This window comes from Schistosoma haematobium, chromosome 6, assembly GCF_000699445.3.
Source record: "Schistosoma haematobium chromosome 6, whole genome shotgun sequence".
Taxonomy (NCBI): Eukaryota; Metazoa; Platyhelminthes; class Trematoda; order Strigeidida; family Schistosomatidae; genus Schistosoma; species Schistosoma haematobium.
Window position 1 is genome coordinate 21,028,256 of NC_067201.1, and position 13,204 is coordinate 21,041,459.

Sequence of the window (13,204 nt, forward strand, 5' to 3'; positions counted from 1 at the left end):
AATCCACGAAGTTGAACTCCACTGGTAACGGCTTCTCACTAGAACTCCAGGAGTATCTCCTGAAGTCAGTCACTAATGAGCAGTTGATTATTATCAGAATGGGTTTTGTGGAGATTTTTAGAAATTTCACAGGTTGAAATCATGAGTCAATTGAAGCTAGACCACCATAAAAAAACCTGGAAGCACTGGACGGCCGTTTCGTCCTAGTATAGGACTCCTCAGCAGTGAGCATCCACGATCCCTCACCCTACGGGATTCGAACCCAGGACCTAGTGGTTTCTTTATTTATCAACTGGTTAAATGAATTATTTTGCTAAATTCTTATTGGTTATTTATCTTATATTATTTATTTTTGAATTAACCAATCATTTATTTGTATTTTTATGAATTCAATTTTTATTGGTTAATTTTTATTCCTATTAGCCGATTCATTCAATAGAAAGTACAGTATAGAATTGATTCACATAAATATGACCTTTATTCGGACAAATTCGAAGAACTTTCAATTGAGATCATGATGATGATGTGATCAAGAATGAAGTATTTTGAATATCAACCATTTGACATACATAGATACATATATATATCTATTCCTCATATTCTATAGAGATACTTTTACTTTAGGAAGAAAAACACACACTTTCCTACTATCCTTTTCTTTTAAAGATTAAGATTATGGAATCATACAACTTGGAAAAAGAAAAGAAGAAGAAGAAGTAAGAATGTAAATGATTGATAATACAGTTGGCAACTGTCTTTAACTATAGACAGTTGTATAATGATGATAGTACATAGATTTAACTCAAATATAAATTCATTCAATTATTTTTGTTAGTTAACATGTCAGAAGAACAACATATAAATATAAATAATGAATATTGTCCAATAACACGTCTATCTTATCCATTATCTTATTTAACTGGTATAAATGAAGATATACGAGGTGAATTAGTACATTCTATTATTGATTTACAACAACAACAAGAACAACAAGAACAACAACAAGAACAATCTATGAATACATGTGGAGTACCAATCAATGTATGTTGTGTTTGTTCTAATGATGAAAATGACCTACAATCATTACATTCTGATGTTCAAGTGTTATGCGCTACTCCGGGTTGTAAATATAGTAAGTCCAATGCATATATACTACATTTATTTTTGAAAAATTCATTTATAAATGGATTGATATACATGGAGATTGTTGAATTCTTATTGTTTGAGATCATGAACTGATCTTAGTTAGATCATTATTAGATACTTGGAAGAACTGAATAGATATGTTATCCTAGTAAAATGTTATATTCTTATTTTCTTCTGTTATTAACATAGGTATAGTGTTCAGGAGTATGATTCTCAAACATGTTTTTCAAATAGTATACTAATATTAGTAAAACTGTGGTGAATAAGAACATCAGTGGGGATAATTGAATGTATTCGAGCATAAAATTACAGAGCATCTCACGAAAATCTGAGAATCATATAGTAACTAGTTAATTTGCCAAATATCAATCCATCATCTCAAACTTGACTGTCCCCTATGCAAATATCAGTCCATCATCTCAGATTTCATTGTTCATGCATTTTCATATACCAATTGCATTCCGTTTCCGTTCTTTCCTTCTTGATCTTCTACTGAAATGCATTCTATGCCTGACCACCGTTATATACTACTTATGTGGGTATAAGTAGCTCACAACATAAAACATTCTTATTTATGGATTTAACACTTTCTTTTTAAGGATTATCTATATGATTGATTGATTGATTTTGGCTAGGAAAAACTATTGAGAAAATCATGGAGCACGAGATAACTGTTTTATGCTGGTATGGAACTCAATAACTAGTACTCATCAATGATATCACCACAGATTTACCCTAATAACTTCTGTCATAATAATGAATCCTTAATTTGTCTCATATCTGATATCGTTGTACCACACCAATCAAATCTCACAAGAACCATGGGATTGTAGAATATTGAATGTCAACTCAGTGGCCTAAGGAATATAAGCTTATCACGAGATCAGAACTTATTGAACTCATCTTGTGGAGGTATTATTACTTTTCTATACTGTTGAAAAGTCTTATAAGAGAACGTAAAGCCTGTCCAATGATCATTGGACTCCACTGATACTGTAACTAAGGTTAATTTGTGACAAATATTACCTACAAATCCAAAATAATCTTCAAAAAATCCCTACGTCTCAAATGATAATTGGAGATTCATTAGCAGACTTATAAGAAGAGAAGAGGAAAGCAAACGATATCAGTTATTTTGTTGAGTCAATTTAATTTAAAATGATTTTTGAGTTACCCCTTTACTGATATTCGTGACTAAGTTTTGATCACTCTTAGTTGATATATGTACATCCTGTATGGATTGCCTTACTGTTATCCATCATATTACAAGTTTACATAGAATAGATAGAATGTGGTTAGCAGTGGAATCCAGGATGTAAGTTTCGTCCAAACCATTACAAATTAATGCAAGATTCATACCACTCCCATATGTAATTGGCTATTCGGATTCAGTAATTAGGTGGACAACACGTTGGACGTTTGAAGCCAAAAGTACTGGGTGAAAGTCAACTCTAGGATGTAGGTACATTCAATTGACGAATCCTAGATAAGATGAAATGCGCATCATGGATTCAACTATTAAATATATTCTATATATTTTATATTTTCCTTTATAATTACTGATTTTCTATTTTCTGTTTGTAAAATGACCTTTCTATCCTAAAGTTGAATGTTTTACCTTGTATCGATCAGAATGGTTTCTTTCTATTTTCATAGATAAAACCACATTGATTACACTACGTGATTATGTTGATGGAGTTTTGTTCTCTGAACTGGATGGTTTAATCGTGGAGCATTCATTGTTCTTCTGAACGACATTCAGAAGAACGATGAAAGCTTCACGATTAAACCATCCGACTCAGAGAACAAGTCTCCATCAAAATCAGCCATCTGAGCTATAAATCTTCACGCGATTATGTATCTAAAGAACGGTTATAAACATGTGTTTCTTGACTTTCTCTCTTCTTTTATCATGATCAGCAGATCTACTTGTAACAACAATTTTCTCATTTGTAATTCAGTTACTAAGCTTTAAGCTACATACCCCCTTTATGTATTCGATTATAGGTTATTGATCTTATTGTAAGTAGCGTTCAACTTTGTAATTAAATGATTGAAAGCTCACTATTTCATGTTCAATTAATCAAATGTCTTTAACTTTTAAGTTCCATATGATATTTTTAATGGTAAATGAATGATTGACCGACCGAACGTAGTTTACTATTGAGATGAATCCATATTATATAACAGTATTAGGTGTTAATTAAAGTCTTTAATTAGCAGTTAATTAAATTCTATTTTATATAGATTTTATTGTGAATCTTATCATTAAAACATAATGAATGTGTATTATTGATGAGGTCTAAATTTCGACAAAACTACTTATTATCACAAGTATTCTTAAACAATAACTAGATTCTTCGTAGCATGAGGGGGGTATTTGTGGAGTTTGTAGGACTTTTTCAGTTTGCATGATGAATTGATCTTATCTAGATCATCATTGGAAAACTGGATGCACTGGACATTTGTTTCATTCCGATGTCGAACTCCTCAACAGCACACAACCACGAACCCTCACTGTAGAACAAAAATAGGATCAACAGAATTGTATGAGAATGCTTAACCCCTAGACTACTAAGCCGAAATCATGTGATGTCCAAGTCTAATTTAAATCAATCCACGATACTGAGCAATCACCTCCGATGTTTTTGGTACCTTACTCATACTTGATATAGTGTGAGACTGAAGATCCTAGGTTTGATTTCCTGTGGTGGAGTCATGAATAGCCACTACTGAGAAGTCTCATAATACGACGAACTGACCATTCGGGATTCAAATTATGAAAATTTACTGGGTTTACCGAAGATTATGTGTTTTATGGTACCTTAACATTATATCGAGTTCATTTAATTTATTGTATAGAGCATCAATCACTGTTTCTCTGTTACTGATAGCCAGCTCAAACTACTCAGCGACCATTTTCTTTCCGAATGTGCATTTATTGTCATAAATTTTCTTGTCAGTCGCGTACGCTTACACACTCATAAAATGTTAACAACTACAGTGATTGGTATATTGTTCTGTTCATCTTTCCTTTAACAAACGATTAGCTACTGAAAATAACCAATAATGAGATTTCTCTTCATGCAAATGTGCAGTGGGCTAAATCAACTAATATCTACGTTAAATTATAATATATTATAAACTCATTAGTGACTAGCTTCAAGATGGATTTCCTGCAGTTCCAATGAGAAGTCGTGACCAGTGGAGACTAATGTGTGTCGGGTGCGAGACAGTTATCCACCTCAGACAATGGATGAAAGGTTGTGTAAGATCATGTATCAATTGAAGTTAGACATTAACACCGTTGGATACCGTCTCAGTGGTGAAGAGTTTAAGTGTTCGCACGCGAGCCCGAAGGTCTTGTATTCGAGTCCAGTGTTCAGTTGAGCCGTTATACCTGATCGTATCATACATGACTTACAATTCTTCGATAGGATTTATGTCTTTTTTGAACTGTAATTCTAATGCTTAGACTTTCGTTACTACTGATCTAATCTTATTCTGTTAATTTTCACTTAATTTTCTGGAGTGTGGTGTTGTAATTCGGACAGTTGTAGAATCATGATAGACCTTACACTAATAATGATTGACTGAGTTACTGATAAGATCATTTGTGTATGTTTAATGTTTAGAAATGAGCGTAGTTAATTTTGTTCGAGTTGCTTAGACACAAGACGTACTATGATACTGCCCGGTCATCTAAACCGATCAAGGTTGTATTCTCAAACAACTACTCATCAACCTTTTAATCTAAAGGTCTAATCCATAAGGTAGTAGGAGAACTTATAAAGATACCTGTGTATATAAGTTGATGATCAATAATAGGTTTAGATACCATTTGTTTTCATCGAGATTCTACAACTTTTGCACACTATTAGTTTGAAATTAAGGTGTTCGAACTACTGTACATGTACTCTGCGTATTCATCAAACCGGGTTAGGCTCCAGGTGTTCGTATTTTATCATCTCATTTCGGTAAACAGTACTACCACCACGAGAAGGCAGTAAGCAGGACTTCCTTAGTAGAGGCTATAAACATATGATCATATGAGAGCAGTTCGTGAGGGAATGTTGATCCTTTTTACTCTACGGTATACTTGATTATTTGGGGGTTTTAATATTTATGGACCATATGTCTAAAAAATGATTTAAATGACTTTTTATCATGTTTGTAAGCCACAACTAGGATCTTTGTTGTAATTTGGCCACTTACAATAAAATAATCTAATCCTATGATCAATAAAGCTTATTCATAGCTATTAAGCTTTTCATATTCATCAACTTGAAAGAATGTAGAGAATTATAAACAGAGATGGATAGTATTTAGCAGTGGAATCCATGACGAGCGTTTCGTCCTATTTGGGACTCATCAGCTGAATGCATTTATATTTCATCTTAAAATAATCAAATTTACTACTTATAATCATAAAGATTATATATTAATAATGAAAAGTGAAGTATCCATTATGTGTTTTCTTTTCTGTAATCATTCACTTTATTGAAATAGTAATGGTAATATTAATACTGTTGATAATAATCTTATTACTATGACCTTAGGCACAGTTGCTATGGTTATTAAACCCACTGATATTTATTTTGTAATTTGGTGTTTATCCATGTTATCACCATTCTTATTATTATTACTACCACTACTATAAGGTGATACACTTTACTTTCTTACGGTAAAAACAGCTTTTTATTGTATAATGGAGCCCAATTCTCAATTGTTAACATTAATATTGGAGAAAAAAATGTGGTGTTTTATTGCTTGTCTAGTTATATATTGGTTCCCCCCTCAAGTTTTTTTTCAAGGTGGTCAACAGAGATGTAAAGATAGAGAGAGAGTGTGTGTGTGTATGTGGTAGAGGGAATGATAAGTCTATTACTTATCAACCAGATATATATGTAATATAACACTAATTAATATATCAAATAGGTCTGGACAAGTACTTCTTTTGATATTGACTATATTCATTATTCTTATTAATGGATTCATTCATTCATTCATTCAACCACCACCACCACCACCACCACCACCACCACCACCACCACAACAACAACAACAACAACAACTAAAACACCATACACTTATCCATTTTCAATTATACAAATTAATATTTTTTTTTGTATATTTGTTGTTAATTACTAACCCTATTAGTAGGTTTCATTAAAAGAAAAAAACGAAATAAACAATTTACAGATTAGCCACAGCTTAAGTGAATAGAACATATGGGTAAATTTTGGGGGTTATAATTTGTATACAATATAATTATGCTATAAACTCACTTAGCAACACTAGTATGAATGAGATTATAATTTATGGACAAATCAATTAGGTATAAGATAATTGATCTCGGATTTTTGGCATGAAATTTACTCATCCATTTGGTTAAATAACATCTTGGCATTTTAGCTGATATCAGTTCATGATGAAAACCCTTAATCTAATTCCTATCCTTTACCATCAATTGTAAATTATAATCCTTATTGTTCAAACTACTTTATAATCCTCTTTAAGTTTTAGTAAGTAGATAGACATTTACAAGGTCAGTTTGGCGTTGCTCAAATGTTGTCCATAATTTATCTATCTAGCTAAGTGAATAACGCGATGGGATTTGAAGCGAATGGTACTGGGTTCGAATTCCAGAGTGGATATCAACTCTCTAAGGTGCAGGTACATCCAGCTGACGAGTCCCTAATAGGAAGAAACACACGTCAAATTGGATTCCACTACTAGTCACTATCCATCATTATATACACTTGTATTCACAATTGATTGATCACTGGGTGGTGATCAATGCCACCCAGTGATCAATCAATTGTGATTACATCTCAGTCCTACAGGAGGTCAGTCGCGCCTTGGATAGCTCAGTGGTAACGTCTCTGACTGTGAAGCTGGGTGACACGAGATCGAATCCGTCAGGGAGCACCAGTTCCCTCAAGATGACAGGTACACCTTGCTGACAAGTGCCAAGTAGCACGAAACCCGGATCCATGGTTTCCTGTTGACTACCTCCAACCACCATCTAAATCTTAATACACTTGTATTCTTTCAATATTCTAATTGATCAATAAATAAAAAAGTACAAATTATATTCAATTCATTTTATATTTTGGTTACAAAACTAAATATTCCCATTTTTTAAATGGATGTACTTCTATTGATCATGAGATAGAAAATGGCCTTTACCCTAAAAATAAAACAAATTTAAGGTCAATTATTATTTGGTTTCTTTCTTTCTCTCTTTTTTTTCCTTTTTCATTGTAGCTTTGACTCTTCTATTTTTTTCTCTAGAAAATGTTCTTTGTTGTTAACTTGTCCGATAAAATTACTTTTTTTTTCTAGGTGTGCGTTATGCGTATATATCTATGTGTATGTGCGCATGTATGTTCTGTGTGTGTGTGTGCTTGTTCTATGTATGATGTCATCTAGTCGAGTTAGTATATATGTATATATATGTGTGTGTGTACAATACAGATGTGTGTCAGTCATACTCTCTTTTCCATAACTAGTGAATTGAATCATACATGTCTGTTTACTATTTTTTTTTCTTGTTTTGTGATTAATGACCGGTCTATACAAAAAAATTTGAATTGACCAATAGAATAATTGCGATATTGAGTTTGTGTCTATCATCATATCAGTCAGCCTAGATTTAAACCTAATTTGTACATAATGTGGGTTTTTTTTGTTTTTTTTTGAAGGTCATTTTTGTAATTGGTAGGTAGCAAAGGGTCAAAGGCTAAATATTATGGTTGCCAAAATATAACTGATTAACAGTAGAAGTAAACAAGATGATTCATCATTTGGGTGTTTTGTCCTTTTATTCATCCCAAATGTAAGGTCATTCATCTTGTATAAGATAAAGAATTGAATAGGGGATAAATATAGAATATTTAGATGAAATATCCACTTTTTGTTGTTGTCTGTTGTCATGTGCTCACTAGTGAATAGCTTCGTGAGAAAATTCTCGAAGTTCTAGTGAGAAGCCGTGACCAGTGGAGCTAATCCGCGTCGGGTAGAAACAGTACAATAGAAGATGGTCGCGCAACTTCGTGGATTGGTTGAGGTTAGACATTAACGCCATTGAATGCCAGCTCAGTGGTTCAGTAGGTCAAGCGTTCGCGCATGAAACTAAAGGCCCTGGGTTCGAATCCCGCGAGCGGGATCGTGGATGCGCACTGCTGGGGAGTTCCATGATAGGACGAAACGGCCGTCCAGTGCTTCCAGGTTTTCCATAGTGATCTAGCTTCGATTTACTCATGATTTCAATCAAAAGCTTAACAATCTCCACAACCCCTAAACTGATATCTTCTTTTTTTTATTCTTAAACAGATGGTCCAATACATAGAAAGTGTTTAGAACATTGGGATGCATGTTGTGATTTCTATTGTCATTTATTAAATAATTCATTCAATAATTCATTACTACAAAAATCATCAACATTTGAAACAATTTCAACAATAAAACCAACAATATCATCATCATTATCATCATCCATTTTATCAAATTTCAATGATTCACCTTTACATAAATCATTTATAGAAGGTTTATTTCGACTTTATGAATGTCCAGCATGTGGTCAATATACATTGTATAGATCATCAATTCATTCAACAGTATCTTCCACTTCTAATGCTACTGGTAAGTGGATATTTATTTATTTATTTTAACACATAGATATTGGTACAAGGAGGCACCAAATAGATATGCACCACACAAATCTCATTTGATATGTTTGAGGGCTGTGATACTGCCCGGGTATCCAAACTGAAGCAGGTGGTTTTCTTAGGGGGCCACACACGGAGCCTTCGACATGAAGGTCTGATTCACAAGTCAGTGGAGCATCGTAAGGAGATGCAGTCCCATGGTAACCGGTGACCAGCAATTGGTTCATATGCCATTTATTCCCTTAGGAGCCTGGAGCCCATGTGCACCATTGGTTTGGAATGAGGGTTTTCCGACTCTCCTAGGTGAACTCTCCATGTCCACCAACCCGGTTAAATCGCCAGAGTTTCGCATTTCGTCCTCTTGATTTCGTAAACAACAGCCCCGCCACGAGAAGGCAGTGAGTAGGAATTCCCTACCAGTGGTTGTATGCACGTGGTTATTTGAGAGCATTTGAAGAGGGAGAGCGGACTCTCCTCATTCTTGGTCGTACCAGGGCATTTGGGGGGGATATTATTCTTATGATGAAAAAAATAAAAAAGAGAATTTGACCTTCACAATATTGTTGACTTTGAGTAATTGCAAAAATCATCTATAGCGTTAAAATTTTCTCTCTTATTAATTATTCAACAAAGGACTGGATGATGTTTGAGCTGTACTAAAGTGCTCTTGACGGACTCCAACCATTTCCTAGGGTTAAGAAATAGTTATAAATTAGCATGAAGAACTGGAATTGGGAGTTATATGTTTTGTTTAAGAACTAGAATTACAGTCTTCGTCTTGAACTAACATTGTAGTGAACAAGAATACGAGTGGGGACAACGGAATATATTTGACACGAAAATACAGAGCATCTCACGAAAATCTGAGAATGATATAGTAAATAGTTAATTTGCCAAATATCAATCCATCATCTCAAACTTGACTGTTTCCTTTGCAAATATCAGTCCATTGTCTCAGATTTCACTGTTCATGCATTTTCATATACCAATTGCATTCTGTTCCCGTTCTTTCCTTCTTGATCTTCTACTGAAATACATTCTATTCTTGACTATCGTTATGTACTACTTATATGGATATAAGTAACATATTTTATTGTAACACCGGATATTATTGGTTTGAATCTCATGGAAGGCATCAGCTGTCTTAGCATTAGGGATAAGCAGATGTTAAGAGTAAAAATTGATCGAAAAAGATTTTTGTACCACTTATCTTCAACATCTCAGCATCAAAACTATACTGTTAATTCACTTAGAATGGTCGGCACATTGTAGCTTGATCTATGGAATTCAACTAGCATTAAATATCACATTGGCTACTAGAGATTGACTAGTCAGCGTTGAAAAGAAAGCATTTGAAATTAGCTAAGTATCCTACAATAACATATTTCGCGGTGAATGTAGTAATTTCTATAGTTGAGATCATTAGTCAACTAAAACTAGACCACCATGAAAAACCTGGAAACACTCGACGACCGTTTCGTCCTATTATGGGACTCCTCAGAAGTGTACATCCGCGATCACTCCTCGAGAGATTCGAAATCAGGACCTATCATTCTCGCATGCGAGCGCTTAACCATTAGACCATTGAGTCAGTCGGCATCCAATGGTGTTAATGTCTAACTTCTAGGTTTTCCATGGTGGTCTAGTTTCAATTGAATAACGATCTCAACTATAGAAATAATCTGTTTACTTACAAATTGCCAAGTTTTAATATGGATGAATAGAGAACAACAGCTGATCAAACTACTCATAGCTATCACTTTACCATAATTTATTAACGAAATCATTTTTCACTCTTTTCACATTTTTGTCCATAAAAATGTATTTACTTCTTTTGTTTGCAAATTTATTCTGATTCAAGGACATTGTTGTCATGAAATAGGATCATCTGATAATCATTATGCTGTAAACAATTTATGCGCACTTACATAGATACATGCATACACATATAGATATTTTTATGTTGTATGTGTGTGTGTGTGTGAGAGAGAGAGAGAGCGTGAGAGAGGGGGGAGTAGCATAGTCAAATATACAAACAATGGAAGTAATCACCTTCAGAAAAATATTTGTAAATTTAAATATATTGACGTTTACCTAGATAAGGTAACAAGATAGAAATGATGTGTTTCTGAGTTAGATAGTTTGTCATTCACCAGAAATCTTTTGTTTTATACCTAATTATCATCCTGTCAGAGATGTGAATGCTTTTCCGACCTAAAAAGTACAATGTTTTCTGAAGAAGGTTCTTGTTTATAATATTTAGCTTTGAACATTATATACATATGTTGCAAATTCATTTTTATGGTCCTTTTGGGGTTTTTGAACAAAGCTACGAATTCCCTGATATGGCTGAGGGTAGGAAGAGTCAGCTCTTCCTCTTGAAGAGTTCTTACATGACCACGCGTATACAGCCACTGTCCTATTCACTATAATCTCGCAGCATTACTGCTGTTTATGAAATTGAGAGGACGAAAAGTGAATGCCCGGCGTTTTAACCATGTTGATGGATACAGAGGACCCATCTAAGGGAGTTGAAAAACCCTCATTCCAAACCAATGGTGCACATGGTGTCCAGTATCCTGAAGGAAGAAACGGCGTACGAACTTATTGTTGATCATCGGCTACCATGTGACTGCATCTCCTTACGTTGCTCCACTGCCTTGTGGATTAGACCTTTAGGTCGAAGGCTCGGGGTGTGACTCCTTGAGAAAATCACCTGCTCCGGTTTGGACACCCGGGCAGTATCACAACCCACACACAAATCAAGTGACTTATGTGGCGCATGTGTATTCGATACTCCTTTGCACTAATATTTTTGTGTTCAAATAAATAAATTATGAACAAAGGTCAGTCCAAAGAAACTTTCCAACTGTGCTATATCAAATACTTCGTTAAACTTAAAAAAATATCAGTATGGGGATAAGTGGAGATTGTAGTAATTTTAATAGTTGAATTCATAAGTCGATGTAAGCTCGACCACTATTGAAAACCTGTAAACACTGGGCAACCGTTTAGTCCTAGTATGGGACTCTTCAGTAATACACACACACGATCCTGAATATCGGGTTCAAACCAAGGACCTTTGGTCTCGCTTGAGAACACTTAGGCTCTACACCACTGAATAAGTATCCAACAGTGTTAGTGCGTACTTTTAGGAGTATTTCCAATGACGTAATCAAATATGAAATAAAGTCCTAGTAACAAAAATAATGCGTTTTAAAGGGAATAAGATTTATGTAACCTAGATTTCGTAAATTTGATTTAATGTTTATCAAATTTATTAAGATAAGTCTATTCGTGTATCATTCCGTGTACTAGTTATTTTCCATTTGTTTATAATTTGTCATGAATTGGATCAAACAATTTTAATGAACTCATTAGAATGATCATAAGCTATTGTATTGAGATCATATGATCTAACTATCTTATGATTTAGCTAATGAAAACAATGAGATCTATTCTTGGTGTTGATGATTCCACATGTGGATTTGTATGCATGACTACATGTGGATATTGTGGAGGCTTTCACACACACACACACACACAAGGACAACTATATAAATAGAGAACCATACATCCTTATGATATATGCATGATTCCTAAATCCGACCAGTTTGTTTCTTTTTTAATTGAAAGAAATGTCGATAATATCATTTATTGAAGAGAATACAGTAGAGGGTCGAACTTAAAGCAATCGCGATGAATTTTCAGTCAGTTCCTAACCAATTAGGAGATAGTTTTTATAAGTGAGAGAGATTTTATATCGTTAACAGATCTATCATGTCTTTCACACATAAATTCATTCTTATGAATATAGATTGTCGATCTTCTCGAACTCTTGAAACGTTTCGAAAAGATTTTCAAGAATCTCTATATTTGCGAAAATGGGTAGTGGCTAGCACTGGAATCTGAGATGCGCGTTTTGGCACTCGTCAACTGAGTGTACCCTGAGGGGATATCAATTCTGAGGTTCAGGTACATCCAGCTGACGAGTCTCGAAATAGGACGAAACGCTCGTCCTGGATTCCACTGCTAACTGCTATCCATTGTTACATATAATGCTTGTGAATTAAGGCAATATCGAAGCAATGCGCACAGTATGCACATATGCCAATAAGAGACTGATCAATTACAGTCCTAAATAATAATGAGAAGATTCAAGTAAACAATACCAAGTGAATTTAATCCCCATATTGTTCTTAATTCGGATTAGAATTAGGGGTTAAGCGTTAGGGTTTTCATCATGAATCGATATCAGTTATAATGTGAAAATGTTATGTGAGTGAATTCCTCTGAGAATTACAAAAAGTATTATATGATTTGTTTGTCATTAAAACAGAGTGCTACCAAGTTAATGTTTGTTTCAGGATTTAGTAAGTGAGTAC

The 13,204-nt window shown here is 34.2% G+C and overlaps 1 protein-coding gene across 1 annotated transcript in view; it reads left to right on the forward strand.

Moving 5' to 3' along the window:
• Positions 1–549: 549 nt before the first annotated feature.
• MS3_00008763 (uncharacterized protein) overlaps positions 550–13,204 on the forward strand; it is a 30,234-nt gene continuing 17,579 nt past the window's right edge. Inside the window, exons 1-3 of the mRNA XM_051217104.1 lie at positions 550–787; positions 836–1,132; positions 8,485–8,793. Coding sequence (XP_051065739.1) covers positions 841–1,132; positions 8,485–8,793 — 601 coding nt within the window. The 5' untranslated portion in view covers positions 550–787; positions 836–840. The remainder of the gene's footprint in view (positions 788–835; positions 1,133–8,484; positions 8,794–13,204) is intronic.